The sequence below is a fragment of the Barbatula barbatula genome (assembly GCF_947034865.1).
Source record: "Barbatula barbatula genome assembly, chromosome: 14".
Lineage (NCBI taxonomy): Eukaryota > Metazoa > Chordata > Actinopteri > Cypriniformes > Nemacheilidae > Barbatula > Barbatula barbatula.
In genome coordinates, this window is record NC_136777.1 from 20,108,122 (window position 1) to 20,130,437 (window position 22,316).

General features: G+C 38.3%; 3 protein-coding genes across 6 annotated transcripts in view; all 3 read left to right on the forward strand.

Moving 5' to 3' along the window:
* Positions 1-10,754, forward strand: part of prkn (parkin RBR E3 ubiquitin protein ligase) — a 90,831-nt gene extending 80,077 nt beyond the window's left edge. For both annotated transcript variants that reach the window (XM_079473104.1, XM_079473103.1), the window contains 5 exons: positions 3,639-3,700; positions 4,352-4,501; positions 9,569-9,655; positions 9,973-10,090; positions 10,351-10,754. In XM_079473104.1, coding sequence (XP_079329230.1) covers positions 3,639-3,700; positions 4,352-4,501; positions 9,569-9,655; positions 9,973-10,090; positions 10,351-10,460 — 527 coding nt within the window. In that variant the 3' untranslated portion in view covers positions 10,461-10,754. The remainder of the gene's footprint in view (positions 1-3,638; positions 3,701-4,351; positions 4,502-9,568; positions 9,656-9,972; positions 10,091-10,350) is intronic.
* A 534-nt stretch (positions 10,755-11,288) lies between these two features.
* Positions 11,289-19,339, forward strand: LOC306903707 (uncharacterized protein). The gene is made up of 19 exons (XM_079473110.1): positions 11,289-11,609; positions 12,125-12,263; positions 12,384-12,523; positions 12,663-12,749; positions 12,882-13,032; positions 13,120-13,281; positions 13,438-13,547; positions 14,162-14,290; positions 15,058-15,149; positions 15,240-15,354; positions 15,467-15,637; positions 15,787-15,857; positions 16,452-16,619; positions 17,125-17,243; positions 17,315-17,519; positions 17,645-17,852; positions 17,941-18,011; positions 18,157-18,320; positions 18,641-19,339. Exons 1-19 carry the CDS (start codon positions 11,535-11,537, stop codon positions 18,658-18,660), a joined length of 2,397 nt encoding a protein of 798 aa, XP_079329236.1. The 5' UTR covers positions 11,289-11,534; the 3' UTR covers positions 18,661-19,339.
* Positions 19,340-19,481: 142 nt separating this feature from the next.
* Positions 19,482-22,316, forward strand: part of ubr2 (ubiquitin protein ligase E3 component n-recognin 2) — a gene marked incomplete at its 5' end in the record, with an annotated part of 31,641 nt that continues 28,806 nt past the window's right edge. For all 3 annotated transcript variants that reach the window (XM_079473105.1, XM_079473107.1, XM_079473106.1), the window contains one exon: positions 19,482-19,565. In XM_079473105.1, the coding sequence (XP_079329231.1) occupies positions 19,482-19,565 (84 nt within the window). The remainder of the gene's footprint in view (positions 19,566-22,316) is intronic.

The window sequence follows — 22,316 nt, forward strand, 5'->3', positions numbered from 1 at the left end:
CACGAGGCTCGTGATGCTGTTTTTCTGACTTTCCTCCTCTCTGTATGATTGAGGCTGTTTGAGCGTTCGGCTGGCGTGCTGAGGTCTTGGTAGAACTTAAAAAGATGAGTGGGAGTTAAACTTTGATCTTATTTCTCTTTTTGAATGGTTTGATCCCTCCCAAATGATCCGTGCATGGAGAACAAGATTTGATGGTTGGAGATGCTCTTTCGTTTAACTAGTCGACTTGTCATCGGCAGGAGATGTCTCACATTGAACAAACGTGTTTTTCATTAAAGGTGGTTATTAGCAGGTGTCTGTTTTGACTTTATAGTGTTGTAATAACATTTATTTTGTGAATAGAATTGTAAAACGCAGTAGAATTGATCGATTTATTAAACAGATATCGTCCAGTCAAGCTTGAGATGTATTGAAACGCCTTTTTTCTTGTTTCTTTGGCAGACGTTTTATCTTAGTTTTGCTTGGCAGATGGTAGATCCTGGGGAGTGACAAAAGAAAATCAATTGCTGTTTCTTTTTCACTTTGTGACTTTCCCTCATTACAGTATATCATTTTATGTCCTCTTTCTTAGAATCTGGCTATAGCACTTTTCAGAATAGAAAACTATTTTGTTAAATAATTCTTGATCTATTGAGAAATACTGTATTATAAGAAGTTCAATATTGCAGAAAATAAAGACGAGATGGGACATATTGACCAGACTCAAACCCATGTTACCCACTTGAGCGCCACAATGTGTACTGCACCACAGTTCTGACCTTACATGACTGTCCAGGAATGAGATGAACTAGACAAACTAGTCTCTTACCCTCTGTCTCTCTCTCTCTCTCTCTCTCTCTCATTCTCTGTCTCTCTGTTTTCTGAAAAGTTCACCAGTCAGGATGCAACACTCCTTCATTGCCATGGTAACAACATGTCATCCTTCTTTAGTCTGTATCTTTAATTATTTTAGACAAATGTGAGGCTTTTTCCCCTCTATAATTCTAATATTTGCTGGCAGTCTGAGAGTCCCCAGGCGAGTCCGGTATGATTAGTGCTCTCTGCCCCATTTGCATAAGAAAAGTGAGGCGACGTTTGCGCTTGCGGCCCAGGAGGAAGATTAGCAACATTAGCATTCCACGGCCCACAGGATAAAGTGTGTGTGTGTGCTGAAGACTTTACACCTTAGTACAGGCTTCTACTGTGTGACCTTTATAACTTTCGATCTGTTTTTAACAACCCGGTGCAGCCCAACTTCTGGCTCAGCCAATGGCATCAGTTTGGGGCGGGACATCCTGTTTGCTGGTGAGGAGGTAAGAAGGCAAGGCGGTAGGAGTGTTTGGTTAAAGCTTTACACTCTTTGCACTCGGCGGCCAGGTTTTCAAAGCCTCCAGGCCGTTATTTCAGTCGTAGCAAGACCACAGTCCTATCTACTTGAAAAAAAGAAAAAGAGATTTTTTGTAGGCAAAAAAATCACAAATTCTGATCAATAATTAAACCTGAAATTAACTGTACCGAATCTTTATTTACAAAGCTTAAATTGAGGTTTCTTCTGTGAATACTTATGTACTTTTTCGTTTTTTATTTTTAATAAATTTGCAAAGATTTCGAACAAACTTCTTTCACGTTGTCATTATGGGGTATTGTCTGTAGAATTTTGAGGAAAATAATGAAATTTAAACCATTTTGAAATAAGGCTGTAACATGACAAAAAAATTTGGAATGCACTGTATTATAAATATGCCTTTTTTATAACATGTATAACATTATATTTACAAATGATTAAACCAATTTGCCTGTTTGTGATGTTTGAATGTCGTCTTTTACTTTAAAACCGAAACTAAACAGCTTTTCCTTGCGGAAGGTCTGCATTTGGTTAAAATGAGTTTATAAAATATTTCAAATTCACATTTTATGCCATCTTCCAAAAGTCTATGGGAAAAATGAATAGGTTTACGATCGAGGGAACCAGCACGGCGCTTACTTCAGGAGTAGCCTACAAAAATACGTCATCTCTGAGGTACTCCATTGAGCGTTGCATTCCCTTCCCATATAGTAATGGCAGAGGCGCATCTTGTTAAGATCTAATATTTTTGGTTTGGGAACCTGATTTGATATGTGAAAGATGATCCCAATCAAAAAGAATATGAAACATGTATAGTGTTCATATAATTGGTTTATAATAGGTTTTTAAATATTATACAAATTGATTTAGGATGAGACATTATACGATTATAATAGCAAGCGCTATAAAACATGTTCAATGTACAGTATTATGGATATTTTTCTGGCTTTGCAGATTTACATGGTAGTCCCGAATGAAGCACAGGTTTTGGCATCATTTCTACATCCACGCACAAAAGGGAATCAGCAGGGAATCAGTGATAAGACATTGAAAAGCTTATGTTTTGTACTGTAAGCACTCGACGTTTACAGCATATATCTCTGTGTTCATCTATAGGTCACTTCATTTCTCTTAGTAATTTAATGTACCACTCTTATGTGTACGTCTCTTCACAGAGAAACTGTGTGCATGTGAGCAGCATCACATACAGATTAGAGCTTGTCATTAGTCTCCTGAGGGATAATTGGTGTGTGGCAGAAATCTGTGGTCCACAGCTGAACGTTTGCCTACGAAAGGGACCACATCATTACACCGGGCTTGTTAGAGAAGAAGATAGGGCCGCCACTTAAGGGTCTGAGGCCCTGCTTAAACTCGTGCACATTCATCTTCACTCATTTGCCGTCCGTAATTATCCTGTGTGGATTTCAACGACAAGCCATTTCAGGAATATAAGAAACCTCTTTGACGATCTTCCCTATTAAACTTATTTCCCTATTAAAGTCTTGTATTTTGTGGAAATGTGGCGGCTGGAATAAAGGGCGTCTCATAGAGTGACCCTGAGGTGCGCATCAGCATCACGAGAGGGGGCCTCCAGTCATTAGAGCTTGTGTTTGAGTGAGTACGGGATAGGACGCGTAATGGATGGTAATTTATGCACTTGAAGTCCCCATTTCATGAGGAATGTCCTGCTGAAATCAATGGGATAAGCTGTATTTGGGATGGCGGTGCCTGCCTTATTAACCCAGCAGCTATGCTGATCCACCAGTAAAAGCCCAAACAAAAACTAACTTGCATAATCAGAGAAAACCCAGCTTGGAATTTTCGACAGACGGTACAATGGCATTGCGATGCTTGCGGTTCAAATAGTGGTGATGCCACTCGGTTTTTAAAGCCAGTTATTAATTTGTTAGACTTTCCTTCAATACTAAATTATTGTTTCTATTCATTATTTAAATACATGGTTTTAAGTAATACATTTAAGCTAAAACATTTCAAACAAAGTTGTTTTCATTATGAAAATTTGTATCTGAAACGAAAATGTAGAGCAAGGAATATCACAAAGGATTTCTGCACCATTATTTCAGCCGACGGATACCAAAATGTAAATCAAATCTAATTTCACGTTTAATTTCAGTTGCTTTCAATAACATTTTACAACCATATGTCCGAACTTTATTTATTTTTTCTCTCTTTTTTCAGCTAGCTGCCCTAACCCACTCATTAAAGACTTTCTTCATTCAACACACAGTTGCTTTGAACAACGTAACTCCTAACTGTATTTTTTTTTTCATTTCTTCTCTCTTTCTCTCTTTAGCTGGCTGTCCCGACTCGCTCATTAAAGAGATTCATCATTTCCGAGTCCTGGGAGATGAACAGGTAGGTTTGGACTCCAAGATCTGTACCTCTCGCTAGACATGCACACCTTTTACGCAACGCTTCGTATCCTGGTGTGGGCTCCTGAGAAATTCATCAAGTTCATCTTGATTGTCAGATTGTCATTTAATTGGCCCGTCTGCCGTTGCCCCTCGTGTCACTCGCTAAGCCCTCCGCGAGCAACCAGACCTCTGTAACTTCCTTCAAGACCATCACGTCGACCACCCTCACAATAAGCAGAGGGATCATGTCCAAGGCTTTCCTTGTTCTTCACCAACTTTTTGGCTTTGAAGTTTTCACACCAATTTGAGCTGTTATGTGACACCTTTGCAAAGCACCATTAGGGATGTTTCTGCAATTACGCTCCAGAACTTGCTGTTATGGCAAGTGGCCTCTCCTGACATCTCGGGTTGCTGTGGGATTCTCGCTCTCTCCCTTGCATGTTTGTTTTAGCGGGGACGAATCGGCCGTAGAGAGATTAGGGATTATTTCTGGTGGGCCAGCTGTGAAAAATAAAGTTAGACACAGTAAATACATCCGAAGGAGATTGAGATACTGTTAATATAATTAAAAATGTGAAGTTGTAATGTCTCCAAGAGGAAAACTAAATTACGTGTTTTGATATGTAAAAATGCAGTCTTCTTTGTTTTTTAGTACGAGCGTTACCAGCGGTATGCAGCAGAGGAGTGTCTTCTTCAAATGGGAGGAGTTCTGTGTCCCGCCCCTGGATGTGGTGCTGGTCTGCTTCCTGTGGATGATGACAGAAGAGTGTGCTGTGAGTTAGGCAACGGACTCGGCTGTGGGGTAAGACATGTCCAGCATCTCTCCACTGACCTCAGAACAGCTCTCACTTTACCGACGACCCAATGCAACTACATAACATCCAAGTATTGGTTGAAACAAAAACGAATTCACAAAGGCTAACTTTTAATAATCATTCATATTTTGAGCGTTCTGGTTCAATTTAGTGGAAAATGTCATGTGAAGTATGAAAAGTTATTCGCAGTTTTGTTCTAGCAGATATGGTGATAATAATTGAGAATTCTGAGAGGACTCATGTTTTCTTCCGATAGTGTACAAGTCTAGTTGTTTTTAGTCTTTTTTAGTCCATGCCTCCTTCTGATGTGTCTGATTAAAGGCCACGGATGTTATTTTAGAAAACATACTGTTATCCCAGCTTAAAAGTTCTGTGTATAAATTGTAGTGACATCTAGCGGTGAGGTTGTGAATTGCAACCACGGCTCACTCCACACCTCCCTTTGGAAGCACTACGGTGGCTGACACAGAACTAAGATGTCGTCATGTTGTCGCTTCTTTGCTGAAGGAGATAACGTATTTACGAAACGTTCTTTAGTGCAGTTTGTCCATTTAGTGCTACTGTAGAAACAACATGGTGATTTTCATGTAAGGTGACCTGCGGTGTATGTAGAAACTGTGGTTCTGTGAAGCTGTCAGAACGTAGCTTGGCTTTAATAACAGACTGACCTGCTTGAACAATGCCAGACAGGAAAACCTGTGTGAAAACAGAAATGATAAGAACTGACATCGTCTTGTACGTCTCAGTTGAGTATGACGTTCTAATGTTTTGTCGCTTCTGCCCTCTTTTGCTCGCGCACTCATCTAATCACGGCACGATTAAGATGTAATTATGACACAATTTGCATGATGTTTTCTAATGAAAGATTGGGGTGCAGTTCAGCTGCCATTAGCGTCGACTGGTTGCATGTTTGCAAACAGAAACATTATCATTGCAGCGGGTTGAAGGCCTCAGATCTGAACTCCTGTCAAAGAGCTCAACTGATGACCCGCGTCACGGAGCACCGCCAATATATCCTTCTGTTCTCAATGACGGGGGGTTTCAGCTGTAGATGGCCAATGAAACAAGTCACATTTGAGGATGATTTCATATCACACCCATCTTCGGTTGGGTTAAGTATAGAATATCGTATATGTATTGACATGCTTTGTTAGTGCGTTGTGTTTTTTAATAATTATAGAATCAAATTCTTGTTAGTTTGCGGACAATGTTCTACAGAGGATATCCGATAAGAAAGAAAAAACACAGATGAGATCTCTTTAATATCTCAGTTATTTCTTCTAGGCATCAGTTCAAATGGAAACTTTTGCTTAAAGTAATACTGTAGTTCACCCCAAAATGTTCCTGTAACAAAGTTCCATTAAAGGGAAGGAAGGAGGCGGGATCCGGCGAACATTTAACAAACTTTAATTAAATAAACAGACAATCAAACGAACTTAAAATGGCACAAGACCATAAACAGAAACTTAACATATGTCCGGGCCCGGTCCTCTCTCCTCTATAGTCCTGCCGCTCGTCCTAAGCTGTATCAATTTCTTTGTTCTGCTAAACACAAAGGAAGATAATTGGAAGAATATCAGGAACCAAACATGTCTCATCCCCCATTGACTCCCATAGTATTTTTTTCCCTACTAAGGCAGTGAAAGGGGATGCAATTTGTTTTGTTACTGCGATTCTTCTAAATATCTTCCTTTGTGTTTTGCAGAACACATAAATGAATACAGGTTTGCAACAATCGGAGGGTGAGTAAATTATGGCAGAATTTTCATTTTTGGGTAAACCTTCCCTTTAAGTCTGTATCACATATTTAAAGTGAGAAAAAGTATCAGAAATTTCACCAAATTTCAAATTAGACATTCAGGAGAGATCTCAACAATGTCACAAACTGAGCTCAGATTTGCAATTTAAAGTCAATATTATTAACGATCTCAATGAACTTTTTATTCATTTCTCATAAAGTTTACTCAAATCCAAATTATTTTACCTCCACAACCTACATTCATGTTAAACCTCCATACTCTTCATGTAGTTTAAAAGTGTCCCATTTCTTTATATTTTTTTCTCCAAAGCCATTTTAAAAGAAATTAAAACACAACTGAGAACTCTATCAGATCTCATGAGCTATAATTGTCCTCTTGGACACGACCGGCAGATTTTGTACTGAAACTTTATGCACATCTCAAACATTCCGTAATGAAAATGACTACTGTGGAATTGACATTTAAAACAATTATGAACTGAAATGCTGCTTCGGTTTATACATGCTGTACCATTACACATCTTCTAACTGTGAGAAATAAATGTGATCATTTTTTCCTAAAAAAACTGTTTAATTAATTTTATAATTAATATGTCTACAAACATGTCTGCTGAAACTACATTAATATGGTGTATTTAACCCCATTATATAATAAAAAAAAAACATGTACCTCTGTCATTGTATCGGAGTGTATTTGTTTGTATGTTTATTGTTCAGTTAATCATTTTAAGAGCTTGTCTTCAGACCATATACAGTACGTACTCTTAAAGTACAGTATAAGTTGGAGAGCAGTGGGGAAGAGAGAGAGAGAGAGAGAGAGAGAGAGAGGGCAGGTTGACAGTGATGTTGCGGTCAGAGTTGCGTCTGGGAGCCACAGATAAAGGCTTTATTGCAGTTGGCGGTAATGAACCATTGGCACCAGCACACACGCATATAGCAACGATGGCATATAAACACACACACACAACCACACACAAAAGATAGAGGGTTTTTACCCTGTCTGGACCTCAGAGACACCTCACAACCTACCTGTCCTACTTCACTTACAGAAAAATCAATATATGCCCTCTCAATATCTCCTCTACCATTTTACACTTCCTTTCTCTCTTTTGTTTGGGGGTTTAGGGGCTCTGTATCAGCAGCAGCGTTGTGTGTTGAATAGCAGAGCTGATCTCGCTGTAAGCCGCCAGCGATAGAGCAATTTCTTCCAGCTCTAGATGTGCTTGCTTATGTGTGTGGGTGATTCAGGAGGGGTTTATGTTTGTGGTCCGTGTGTGTGTGTGAGTGTGTTTTGAATCATCTCTCGGCATCTCGAGAGGTAGGATTAGACCTGTCATTTGTGATGGAGAAAGATCTGGTGACCTTGGTAATGCTTGTGCCATGAGCTGACAAGGTTTATATTGATTCTTCACTGCTATTAATAAACATTTATTTTTGTTTGTAGTTGGATGCACGTCAAATCTATTTTGGTAGCAGAACGGGAATTAAATAAAAAGTGAATAAATCAATAAAATAGGTGTATAACGTCATTCTGCGTATTACATTTTATTGCTTTATTATTTATTTATTATTTTATTACGTATATATAAAAATATATATATATACAATCGGAATGTTTTTTGGAGTGTTAAATGCAAGTCAATGGGTGCCTCCGCTGTTCGGATACAAACATTCTTCAAAATATCTCCTTTTGTGTTCTGCAGAACAAAGAAAGTCAAACGGGTTTGAAATATCAAGAGAATGATGATAGATTTGGAATTATTACAGTCCTATTTTCCCATGCTTTTTATAGAACCGTGAACCTAGGATTTCATTCAAGTTTACGTTTCATTATTAGGTTTCATGTTTACTACCAGAAAACAGTAATAAAAATGCGGTTACAGGGTGGCAAAACTTGTGAAATGTAAGTAATCATCTGAAGGTTCAATACTGACTTCATTTTCAAGTAAATAAAGACTCTTTCAATCATTTTGGTGTATGTAAGCGGATGCTAAGTGAGAAATTTCCTGTTATTTAAAAACTCTGTCTCTCTCTCTCTCTCTCTCTCTCTCTAGCTTTTAGAAGAGTACGGAGTAAAGGGACAGATAGTCAGTTGTCAAAAAGAGGCTGTTATTGCCTTGAAGCTGTACATTTAGGTTGGTTGTGAGCGTGTGTTGGTGTGAGAGAGAGATCAGTCTGGCAGATGATCAGACTCTCTCTCACTCTCTCTCTCTCTCTCTCTCTCTCTCTCTCTAAGGGCTCTTTTATCACTTCACTTTGACGTTCTTATTTAACACGCATCAGACTGATACTGTCAGTTTCTATCTAAGTCTACACACAGACACAACTGCATTTGTAAATTCACTTCTGTGAATTAAAATGTGCAAACCAGAGTCAATAATCCTCAACAAATGGAGGAGTGATGACTCTTTATAGAACATAAACTATATTTTCATTTTCTTATCTGGATGTGACCATTCACGTACCTGACAATGATTTAAAAACATAAAAGTATTTTAATAAAGAGAGGGTTCACATGGGTAAACCCCTAAATATGGACATCTGACCTATCAGTATGGTAAACTTTTGATAAAAACATTTGCATGCAATTGCCCGAATGTTTAGAATTGAGTTAAGAGACTTAGAATGTTGAAAACAACTCTAGTTCATTTGATCTTGTAAAACCCGACTGGACTTCGTATGAAAGGAAAGTGTAACAGTTTCTTCAGGACTGCGTGCGCCATTAATTCCACCATAAGAAGCATTTTACACTGTTTCATGCCCAGCGTCGAATGCACCCGTCCCGTCTCAGGCGGGAGACGGCTGTGCTGGAGAAGGACACCAACGATGTGGGTAATAAAAATGAATGGTGTCGAATCTGAGAGGGAACAAATGATAGCGGGGTGAAAAAGTTGAAGGAAGGTGGCTGTCAGAAGAACTTTGTTTTCTCATCATTACAGAAGTGAGAGAAACGCAGAAGCATCTGTCTCCAAACCTTGAGAGGATGAGCAGCAGAAATAATAACGCAGAGAGATGATGTGATGCTCCTGTACCTCACAGCTTGGGCCTCTGAAGAAATACTAAATCAGTAGAGCTTCAAAGGAGCTATAGAGGAGGTGCATGCTAAACCTGCCAGTAATAGGCCCTCACGTGTTAAAAGTGAGTTTCAGAAAGGTTAGGGTGAAAGGGTGCCCCCTGGTGTTGTGTTTGAGCACTGCATAGACATGCCATATCATTTTAAAGATTTTCCACCTGTTCATGTTATGGTACACCGTTTTTATTCATAATCGTTAACAGATTTGTTATTGTTGTGCAGTTTGTGTTTTGCAGAAACTGTAAGGAAGAATATCACGTGGGAACTTGCAGACAAAAGTTGGCGGCGGCAGCTGGAAATACCCTTCAGGTGAGAGTCTCGCACTTTTAATATCGCTTCGTAAAATATGCATGGACACGGTTCAATTTATGCCGGCCCGCTGATATCATCAGTCATCCCACAAGGTGAAAATACTCACCGTCTGCTTAAGTATTCACCCAGAGGAGTCCATAGATTACCGTAACAAAGTGTCATTCAGGGACAATGCCCACGAGCCATTGACAAATCACTTGATTCATAAAATAATTATCAAAGAGTAAAAATGTAAAGCTATCTGAGATACTATCTCCCTCTGTCTCCTTTACTGTTCTGCTGTGTCTGATCTGGTGTGTGTGTGTGTGTGTTAGGGTTATATTTTAGATGAAGAAGCAGCTCTTCGCGCCCGCTGGGAACAAGCTTCACAGGAGACTATCGCCGAAACCACTCACCCTTGTCCTAAATGCCAAGTTCCCGTGGAAAAGAACGGTAGGACGGTTCTCTGGGAGGCTGTGTTTCCAATAGCTCACTACAACTACACTTCCCAATATGCAGAATATACTGCACAGCATTTACTAAGTAGTGCACTAAAATTCCATTTGCACGTAACTCACACATGACAGTTTCACACAGAATTTTGTTTCTACTCCAGTGTTTATTCTCGTTTGTGCTTAACCTTGAAAAGTCCAACATAAACGTGTCCTTATCTACCAACAGTATGGATAATGATTCTCCGTTGTTTATGGCAGGTGGCTGCATGCACATGGTGTGTCCGCGGTCTCGGTGTAGGTTTGAATGGTGTTGGATGTGTCGTGTGGAGTGGAACAGGGAGTGTATGGCCAACCACTGGTTCGGATGAATCGAAGACGCTCGCACCGTGAGCCCAAACTCACTCAGGGATTGAAGGTCTACGTGTGTTTTGTAGTGAAGTGCTGAACGGAAAACTTGCAGAACACTATTAAATAATGATCATGTCATTATCGTTGAAATGCTGACGGACATTGAAATGTATTTGTGGTAACCACAAAAAATTTGTTTAATATATTAAATACAGTATGTATCAAAATCTGAATCTGTTTTAAAATCTTTTATCAAAATCAAATCTCATTTTAATTTCACAATGTATTTACCAATTAAAATTATTTTCTACCGACTGCGTTTAATATTGTGTATTGTGATAATGTTATTGCCACACAAAAAATATATTTCACTTTAACTTGCACACTACATGCAAGGACTATTCCTCAAACACTTCATGTTTATAAACCATAGGATTACAATTTACATGCTGTCATACATGTATTTGTTTTATTTGTATGGTTGTGGAAACAAAATTTGGTCTGCCCACTACAGTGTTTTTTTATTGCCCAAATGCATGATGTCATTTCATTCTTTACCCCTCCAGTTTTTCACAGTTGTCATCATTATGACCAGGGCAGGGCCATGTTACTTTAGCAGACCAGACCACTATATAGTAGCCGCCAAGGCAGATGTCTGCACAAGCCTATGAGTGCGTTCTCTGGTCTACATCTATATGGTGATTTAATGGGTTTTAACATTCATTATCTGCACACCCTGGTTATATACAGTCTGATAAGATGTTATATTCATACCCTAAACAAAAGCATGTGCAACCTCAGTTAAAGATTAGGAGCTGTAAGTTAATTATATTTTATTATGGGAGTTTGTACAGTGAATGTCAGCTGATGTTTAACACGCATGTGCTTTATGACTCGCAGTAGAGAACCAAATCATCGGACAATAATCGCAGCTCACGAGAGAAGATTTCCTGTCAGTATGCTAGACAAACTGAGGGAAAGAAGCACGTTTTAAACACTTTTTCTTCTGTTACACGATCGCTGGGTTTTTCTTGGGCTGAGCAAGGTAGAGATAAGTATATGGTCAGGTATAGTCATTTAAATACAGTAGAAGAATGAAGAGATTTCAAGATGGACCCCATGGGCATGAGAACCTTGGGATTGAACTGACCGATGGAGTCTCCAGTCAGGTGAGGAAACAACACTAAATCTTTGTTGGAATCTGAAATATCATTTCTCATCTAAGACATGACCTGATCAAGTCAAGGTTATTTTTGATATTGTTGCAAAGCAGCTGCTTAGAAGAAAACATTGTGAAAACAAATACATACATTGGCAAAGGGTAAAAGCACGAAAATTATAAAATACATTGTTTAACAGAATACATATTTAGTTGTCTCAGTGGTTATCAAACGTTTTCTTTATAATGCCCACTTAAGCCCACGCTTAATGCCCCCCTAAATAAAGACTTGTAATCTGAAACTTTGAATTGTAGTTCAATTCTTTTGGTCTTATTTTTCCTAAATCTATGAAACATTTCTATATTTCATATAATACTACAAAATCTGTGGCCCCCTCTTGGGGTCCCAGTTTGAGAACCACTGTATGAATAATTGGCTTTAGGTTTTCGAAGAGCCTCAACTGACCTGCGTGGGGCTCAGTAACAGAAAAACTTGTTTTCACTGTTTTGTGTGTTTGGCTGTAGTCATTGAGGTCCATCATCGGTCCTCCAGCTTCAGTTGCATCAGTTAGAGATGTGGGCCGGTCAGTTGCTCACCTGGCGTCCTATGCAAGAGGCCGCTGGAAACACGTCACCCGCAAGTGTGTGAGGAAAAAACCTACAGGTATTCTCACGGGAAAACTGCTTTTATTTTAATTGAAATAACTAATATGTTGGAATAATTCTATTTTTAACGTTTTAAGTTAAAATATACCCTGTCCAAAACTGTCAATGTCTCTTTAAGAGGAAAGCATAAACAGCAAATACAAGGGTCTTGCCTTGGATGAAGATGCGGTGGATGGACCAAACAACAAAAACCAGCTCGATAAAAGACTGCTGGATCACTTTCGAGCTCTGGCGACCAGCAATAAAGACACAGATGAGGTACACAAAACACCTGTGAACACTTGCGGGCCAAAAGCCATTTGTCCTATAAAACCACTTTAGTTGTTGTAAACATGGTGAACTTTGATAGACATGATGTCAAATTGTGAATCTGAGATATTGATTTTGGCTTTTTTAGGTGGACCTTAACTTTCTGAACGATGTCCTCACGCATGGAGCCAACCCCAACACGACAGATAAATACGGCCAAACAGCCCTGCACGAGGTTAATATTTTACTTCTTACATAAGGCTTATTTGTTTATGACATGTGCTGTAAATACTTTCATGGAATAAACATTTGATAATACTTACAGATAATCCTTTTTGTCCGTTTTCGTTCTCGTGTTTCTTGTTAGATATCCCGGGTGTGGAATGTGGACGTGATGCGTTTTTTCTTAGAAAGAGGGGCTGATTTTCAAAGAGCCGATGGGTTTGGAGTCACACCCCTTCATGTAGCTGCAGCTCTGGATTATGGAGAGATGACACAGTTCCTGTTAGAAAGAGGAGGTGTGCTAATGTGTGTTTTATATCCATTTCGATAAACAAAAGTTTTGTTTTGAAATAAATACAAATCATGTCTCATTGTGTCTGCAGCTGATATTGAAGCTCGCACACACAAAGACAAGCACACCCCGCTACACTTTGCAGCTAAGAATGATGCTGTTGGGTCAGTTGGATTGTTGCTTCAGAATGGGGCCGACATCGCCGTACAAGACTATAAAGGGAGAACGCCGCTACAGCTGGCTGCTAACTTCGGTAAGGCTTTTATAGGTCTATAAAGTCAGACCTCCTCTCTGAGTTTCCTCTAACTCTTACAGTGGACAAATGTAATGAGTGTTGTAGAACAAGCCTCTGCTTTCTCAGATGTGCATTCAAGGGTACGGTGGGGGTTATGGGGTGTTTAATGTACAGATCGAAGCGAGGCGGCGCGTGTGCTGCTGGGGTTTGGAGCTGATGCTGGGGTGCAGGATTCTGAAGGCCAGCTCTGCATCACTGCCATGATTGCTAAAATGAGCCCGGTGGTGAGTGTTAAAGGAAAATTCAATGAATAAACTTTGTTTGTAGTGCTTTCATAAATATACAAGATTTATACTTATGCTTTTATGCGTTTCAGCTTAGTTTACTTAAAGTCCCAGTGAAATTGAGAATGACAATTCTTGTTATTTTCATGAAATATTGCAGCATTTACAGTAAATAGCTTATGAATGTGGGTCATTTTATTTTTGAAATTCATGTACCCTCATTATCACTTCCGGCCTGAAATGACGAACCATCTTAAATGACGTAAATTAGAGCATCGGTTAAACTCCTCCCCTTCAACTGTCAGTCTGCTGCCAGTTTCATTTAAAAATGCAACAGCTGTTTTACACATCCAATTAGTTTGCAGTGAACAATGCAAGCCACGCCCTCTAATTCTCTCCTTTGAAATTCCTTTTCACTCGAACCGCAACGTCCGGTTCATGGGGACTTTAAGTGGAAACTACATTTTTTTACTAGACTTGCAATGCACATCGTGTCAGAAATACTGTTGACAGAGCTACGTTATGTTTGGTACAGTTTTGCTACATGTGCTTTGGTGAGTACTTTTTAATGGATTATAGTGCAGCAGTTGTGATTATGACGTTGGTTTCATCAGGCTGATCTGGCGATGAGTCAGTTCCATGTGAAAGACCGAATGACCCGAAAGCAGTTCTACTACCTTCATCTCATAGAGCCAAAGACAGTCAACAAGGACGACACTAAAGCTTCTGATCCATCTTCACCGGTAGGATTTCATAAATGAATGAAATTTACTCAAAAAATACATTGGTGGTACAATAGTATAAGATGGTAAATCCTTGGTACTTTAATATATACCATGTTACTGATTGTTAGTATGAATTTACTATGGGTTGTTCAAGAAATATAAAGTAACATCAAGAAAAACATGATATCATCACGTTTGGACTAAAACCTCCCTCACCCTTCATGTCTGCCAGCACATATTTAACAAATATAAAATATTGAAAAGAGCTTGTCAGCTTTGGCAACAAAGTCTTTATTGAAAATAGCTTTTAGTCCAACAATGACGATGTAGTCATCACTGTTGTTATAAAATCATCCTCATTTAATTAACAACCCATATACTGTTTTATTTATGACACAGAAAAGGTTGAATATTCTATATTATGCAATTCAAAAGAAAAACAGTTTTAGGACACATAAAAATCACAGTAGGCACTTTATGGACACTGGGAAGAACCAATAGTCTCACAACATTTAAAAAAATATGAATGTAGATTTCAGGCTAAATCCTGAAAAGGAATCCTATAAAGGTTTAGCTGGATTAACATTATAGTGCAAAACTTCCTTCTTCTTCAGATTTACATACATTTATTTTTTGCTTTTGAGTTCGATGTAAAAGTCACAACACGATTGTTTGGAATGGCATGAGGGTAAGTAAACAATGAGACAGTTTCGTTTTATGTGAATTAATTCTTTAAAAACATTTATTTTCATTCGAGCGCAGCTGAATTGAATGTGTTTCCACAGCTGGAGTTGATTGTGAATCAGGGTAAACTGGATCTCGTCATGCACCCTGTGGTGCTCAAACTCATCACTGTCAAATGGAACTTGTATGGCAGGTAAACTGTTATCAAAGTCCAATTGATATAAAGATACAAAGTGAAAAACTAACAGAAACAAATATCAGACTTGAACATGTTTCTCTACAGAATGGGTGCCTGGATACTCTTACTCCTCAACTTCCTATTTATTGTGTCCTGGACGACAGTCGCCATATCTGTGTCAGGAAGTCACGAGGAAGGAGATCGCTATGTGCTCCCTCAGGTAAGACCAATAGTGCTCCACAACATGTCCCCTTCTGATATTGTAAAGATTAAAATACGGTCTGACTTCATCTGTTTGCCTATGATCAATGAAACACATTTGCTCTTTGTAGGACTGGTGGCGTGTGTTGTTGGTGGTTTTGGCACTGGTGTTGACGGTGACTGAGATATACAGGGAAGTGATGGAGATTATCCGGTCACACAGAAAACTCAAGCACTGGCAGTGCTGGGCTGTGCAGAAAGTCAATGAGGACCTGAGCTGCTCTCACCCAATGTGGCCTGAGGTGATATTTTACGTACTAAATAATTAGTCAAAATGACTATTCAACCAAGAACATCCTTTTAAACTTGTTGTTTCTTATAGACAAATGATAATATAATAATCAACTGTTTAAACAAAAATCATTACCAATTCATGTGTTTTGGCTTACAGGAACGCATTTACTTAGAAGGACAAATTAAGTTAATCCGAAACCTGAAAAAAACCTACTCTCAGGACCCATGGTAATTCAATCCCAAATTATTTTTTCATTGTCACAATTTTGCATAGTTTCAAAGCTTTACATGAAACCCACTTTAGCAACAGAGCTATAAGAAAAACAGTGTACACATATGAAAAATTAATTATTAAAAATGAAGATTATGAAATACCGTTACATGGATTTATTGCTATAAAATAAAAAATTCTATTTAATTATTTATATAACATAAATATATGGTTATATTAATATATGGTCACATGCTAGTGAATGTGAAAACGTGCATATCCATATGCCAAGTGTAAAAATAACATATCTACAGACGGTTTCAGCAGCAACAACATAAACAAACGTTATGTGGCCCAAACGTAACTTTGCAATAACTGTTGAGTTATAATTTAATTTAATTCAATTCATATACAAAAACCATTCATATAAATTAAAATATATAAAAACATTACATTACTACCCAGACCGGGAAGCAAATACTGACTGGAAGTTAAGTTCAGGCCGGGAGCAAACGTCTATTGAAACCAACTATATAAATACATTTATAATAAGCAGAAGTACAATGTAAAAGAACGTGCTTATCGTTTATTCATGTTAATGTCCCACGCAGGAATATATTTGACTGGCTGGTGTACGTGCTGTTACTGTCAGTCCTGGGCATCCACTTTACAGATGTATTTCTGATGTCCAACTCGCTTCGACAGAACAGTCTTCGGCTGTTTGCAGTGTCCATTATTTTCCTTTGGTTGCGGCTGATGAAGCAGGTCCGAGCCTTTAGGTAACAAACAAGTTCTTGACTTCATTTGTAGGAACACCTGGCCAATAGCAGTTACCATAGATACATGTGATGCAAAGACCCCAGGTATAGTGACAACACCTCATAAATCTCCTGGCTACTACGCCACATATACTTTACCCAGAATGCCAGGAACCAAACGGTACCACCTGGTCAGTAGCCCAGAAAACAATTCTCCCGTGTATCTGGTTTCACAGTGACACCACAGGTGGCCTCGTTTTGTAAGCTAAGTTACCATGGTAACATATGTTAAATGTTAAGGTAACCAAGGAAACGTAAGGAAGCGGTGGTTTGTGCACCATGGCCTCTACCCCATTTTAATAATGCTAGTGTAGATATTGAGAGCAAAAGTTAATGCCCACTTTTTCACAGGTCTTGGCCACAGAATTCCACTTCTGAGAAATGTGTGCACAAATTGACACTTTATCAGTTTATCCCTCATATATATCATGACAATCACATGATTCAGATTCATTTTGTACTCTAGGGCTATGGGTCCCTTCATCGTCATGTTAGGAAAGATCGCAGGAGATGTGCTGCGATTCCTCTTTCTGTATATAGAGATCTACATCCCATATGCCTGTGCTTTCTGGATCATATTCGGAGGTATTGTGACAAAGACTTCATCATTTTGTAATTGAGGACATGAGACATAAACCTTCATTTATTGCTCTCAGGCTTATCTAAGGTGGCGAGCATGGAGACGGTTCCTCAGCTTCTCTACAGCCTGTATCGCATCACTCTGGTGGATGAATATGAGTTTGATGCCATGTTGGGTGTAGATGCAGTAATGGCTTACCTGCTGTGCGGATCATTTCTGGCCCTGTCGGCTATTCTGTGCGTCAATCTGCTGATTGCTCTCCTTTCTGACACCTTTCAAAGGTATATATTACAGAAACAAATATATCTCACCTTAAAAAATAATTCATTATTAGTTATTATACAACTATGCATACTGGAATTTTCTATTCCTTTAATGATGTTATCTCGGATGCTTTTATGTGTAGGGTCTATGACAACGCATTGGCCAATGCAGTGATGCAACAAGCAGCTATCATATTGCAGATAGAGGAATCCATGCCTTGTCTGAGGCGTTGCTATGACAACGAGTACATCCACCACCATTGTGCACCGCTCGGAGAATACTATGACGATGATGTCACCACTGACCCAGATCATCATGCTGAGATGAAGAAGCTTACAGAACAGATCAAGGTGTCTACAACTAGGATATTTCTCATTTCTTTCTCAATTTGATGAGGAGTATTGCATAGAATAACCAAAAGCACTGCATACTTTGCAGGATACACTAGATGAATATTTGAACATACAAAAAGAGACAATAGCTCCTCAGTTAGCCAGAGAAGCAACAAGGTTAGTTGGCAATGGTCTTGGAACCCGCCTCTGCCTCTTGATCAGTGTTTTTATGATGTATTTTAATCTGATTTCTCCTATTCTCTTTACTTTTCTTTAATCTATTTAATACGTTTTTGAGCTTCTGAAGAACACTTTCTTACAGAGGTAGAGGAGTCACACCTCTAGAGGAGGGAGACCATCTTCAAACTCTTCACAGACTTGAGAAGGACCAGCAGAAGCACAGGCAGGACCTGAGTGAGCTGAAGTCTGAAGTGAAGGAGCTTCACAGTTTGTTGCTTCAGCTGATAGAGAACCATTCAAAGTCATGTAAGAGACTGGTGTACACAAAGTGTTGTTTAAATATTAAACATCTTGAAAGAAAGGCTAGATATCATTGGTTCCAATAAAGCACACAATATGATTAAAACCTTCTTTTTGATTTCCGTGAAAAAAAAAGTGTCATATTTTCCTAAAATACATACTTACAATATTATATTTAACATCAACTTTATGGCACTGTTAACATGCTAAATAAAATCAATTATTAATAGAACTTACAGTCAGTTGTAAGGGCATTTTGGTCGACATATGTATTTTTTTTCCGTAGTCACGTGAAGGTTTAAGTCATGTGATTGGTGTTTTCACAGCTCCTGGTGATGACAGGTAGCCTGCAGTTGACAGAAGAGTCTCTGAAACTACAGATGACAATAATAAATCTGGGCCTCATAAGGAGCAAGCCCCACGGAATGCTTCTACGTGACTTTATGTTGATACATGTGCACAGTGGCAACACAGAAAACACAAAATCCGTGCTGAGCGTTCTGACAATGCCAAAGCTGTCATGTAGCATTTTGTTTACAGAAAACAAATTCTTAAACTATTTGTGTTATGTATATACATGTATTTTTGTCAAGTTATGAGAAACTTCTTGTTAAGATATTTGGTCGTTGCCTCAACCAAAGATGTATGTTACCCCAAAGACCTGAAATGGTTGTTTCGACTAATTGTATAAATAATTTAACTTCTGTTTCCACGGAAAAGAAACAAAGGATAAATTTAACCCGAGTTAACATGCCTCCAAAAACTAGTCTGTAAATGATTAATGTTTTGTTGTTGTTGTTGCAAAGTTGATTGAAATCTAGGCTATTTTATTGCATTTACCTTACAATGCATATTAGTATTGTTGTAAACATCGCTAGCACTTAATACTTATATTTTTAAATATTTGAATCATACACATCATATATGAAAGAAAACTTGACAATGTGGACAGATGCTCTGCATAATCTCTTCGTACACAAGCGACAAACGTTTCGCAGAAGCGCACTTGCTCCGGTCAAGCACATGTGAGAGGAGTGGCCTGTCACCTTGACAAAGGCAGTAACACTTTTCCATTAGTCAGCGGAAAAGTTTCACATGTTCCGTGACAGAACTGGAGCGAGCGGCTGATTTCCGCTTCCGTCTCTGCTGTTGGCCACTGAAGTAAAGATGGCGGCGGACGAGACTGATCGTGAAGTACCGTCCGCTCTGTGTAGCGAATTCCTCAATTTCTCCGCAAAGGACACAGCTGCGGTAGGCGACAGCTTTATAAACCCGATCGAAAGTGTCTCTTCTGTTGAACCATGTACCGTCAGCGGCGATTTATCTAGCTGGCGCGGTGAATTTTGTGTTCCTCTCACTCCTCAGTTTGGGTTGTTTTGCTCAACGTTGTCTTGCTAACGCGCTAGCAGTTAGCCAGTGAGATGGTAACACCTCAAGCTCCATAACACACACCTGACACTCGATGTTCATACATGTTTTAAAATATCACTCCGAGATTCATTAAAGCGTAGTTTATCGTATCGTGTTGTGAGTGTCAACGACAATGAAAATGCTTTTAACAGATTTGTTGATTTTCAGTTGTTTTTACCGCAGGCTTCCCAAAAAAACATTGTCTGCTTTGTTCATTTTCGGTTAGTTTATGCAGGTGTTTGTTCATGTGTCGATGAAGTAATTTGGACATCTCATTTGGCAGTCAATATAAATCGATTTTGACAAACGGAATTGTATTTAATTGGATAATTGTGTAATAAAATCACACTCGGAAGTGTTTCCTGCAGTAAAAGCATCCATGTCAACTGTATTTCTGGTTGCGCCGGCTGAATACCAGTTCTATTGTATTGCTATTGTTGTTTGTTATTATTACGTGGCTGGTGTTTACAATCCAAACATAACAATGATATTCTAGCTTTAAACGTTTTTTTAATCTTGGCAGCTTGGTCTGTGTTGTATTAACAATATTAAAAACATGCAGATTTAATAAAAATGATCTGTTTTGACCAGTGTAGCATAGATGTTGATTAACCACAGGCCAAATCTACATCTGTGTGGTTTATATTGTCACGATGTAACTGATCTGTTAGCCACGGAAACTAAACGGCATATGCATTATAAGTTTTGGCCGATGAATAACTATATGATTTATCACAAAATCCAGGTTAATGGGTCACTATAGGGACTGTACTATATATGCACTACAGAAACAGAGAGTGCCAAGTTCCTCTTACTTTGCAGACGTAATCCATGTTTTTCCTTTAGCGTAATGCGCTTTAATGTGTTACACGAAATATGTCAAATATAGTGTTATGAAGTTGGTTTATACGTGCTTATTGACCTAAGCTAGGATATGTAAACAAATACATTTCTAGAAACGAAAGATCATACACAATTCCCTTTTATTGTTTGTGATGTTTGCAGTGCATGGTTTCTTGACAAAGCTTAAATAAATTCTGACAAAATTACTTTTTTTAAACGAAACAAACTGATCATGAAATAATATTGAATTTCCCTATTTCCTTTATACAGTGCCTTGTCTTATACAGTGAATTTTTTCTTTTTGAGAGATTTTGTAAGACATTTATTAACCCTGTAAATCCAAGGTGGCTTAATGGTTTGTCTCCTTTAATCCAGTTTTACAAATAAAAGTCTCTTAAGTGATTGATAAACCGGTTTGGATGAGAGTGTACCGACCTGCTGGATGCTCAGTGACGTTCTGTGTCGCAGCATCATCCAGTGCATTGTGCTTGCTGTTATTCCAGATCATTCCACTCCAGGAGTCTTTTTTAGGGACAGGAATCTAATACAATTCCCCAAGGAGTTCATATTGCTCACAGCCCTGCAATTAAGATGAAAAACAGTGAACTGCTTTGAATGGTGCAGGAGGTTACAAATAAATGTGTTGCTTTACTCATGTCCTTTTATGAACATTCATATAAAAAAAAGGAGTATAGGATTTTGTGAGAAGTATTGTATGACTGGACAATTGACATGAATATTCTGTTTTTTTATTTACATATACAGTACATAACGTGACCTAAACAAGTCAACACAGTTGAATGACGTTTTAGTTGTTTACAGTTGCCAAGTAAAAATATGATTGGCATCTTGCAGAATTGATATTGAAATAAACTGTTGTGTTGTTACAGGTTTGTGTCTGTGATGCTACATGGTTTAATAGGATTGTTTAAAATAACATTGTTTATTTTTATATATAAGCTAACCTGTTTTTGCTGATTTAGAATTTCTTTTGTAGAGTTGGCTTAAGACTGCACAAAAAAAACAAGCAATACAGTTAAAGAATACCTGAGCGCTACTATTCCTGTTCGGGCCTGATCTTTGTCCACATGACCTATTTACCTTCTGACAATTTCTATTAGATAGGTTTGTTTTAGATAGAGATGTAACGGTATGAAAATTCCACATCACGGTAATACTGAATAAAATTACCACCAGGGCTGTAGCGATCGATTATTTTAGTCATCGAATATTCTGCGAAGTATTCTATCAATTAATCGAGTATTCGGATAAGTATTTTTTCTTTTTTAAAAGAGCAATACATAATATATAAGAGAAAATACCACAAGTCTCTTAAAATGAACAACTAATTTGTTTCCCTTTTTAGAAAAATAAAACATTTTATTGCCGAAATCGCATACATTAATATCTTCGAATACTAAACCCATTTTGTACACCCCATTACCATATTTCGTTCATATGCAATATAATACAAATATATTAGGGACGCGCCGAAGCCAAATAAAAATGAAACGCACCGAACATGGCTTTTTGTATTTCTTCTATTTATTTAGCAAATTTTTCACTATTGCGTAACTGAATGGTCAAAATGTGCATTGTATATTTTGTTCTGCTTTTCAATATAGTACAATATGACTTAAAATTAATTTGAGCAAAACAAGTTGCCTATAAGAAAAATGAGACCTCACCCTTCCTGAATAGCCTATTTAAGGCCTACAACCGACTGCTGAAAGAATGTACTGTACTCCG

What these genes read in the sequence shown, in the direction of transcription:
- LOC306903707 (XM_079473110.1), top strand. Translation starts at nt 11,535, where the DNA reads ATGAAGAGATTTCAAGATGGACCCCATGGGCATGAGAACCTTGGGATT. An exon ending in GTTCCTGTTAGAAAGAGGAG is followed by an intron (nt 13,033 to 13,119) that starts GTGTGCTAATGT and finishes TTGTGTCTGCAG; the next exon opens with CTGATATTGAAGCTCGCACA. An exon ending in ACCTACTCTCAGGACCCATG is followed by an intron (nt 15,858 to 16,451) that starts GTAATTCAATCC and finishes TGTCCCACGCAG; the next exon opens with GAATATATTTGACTGGCTGG.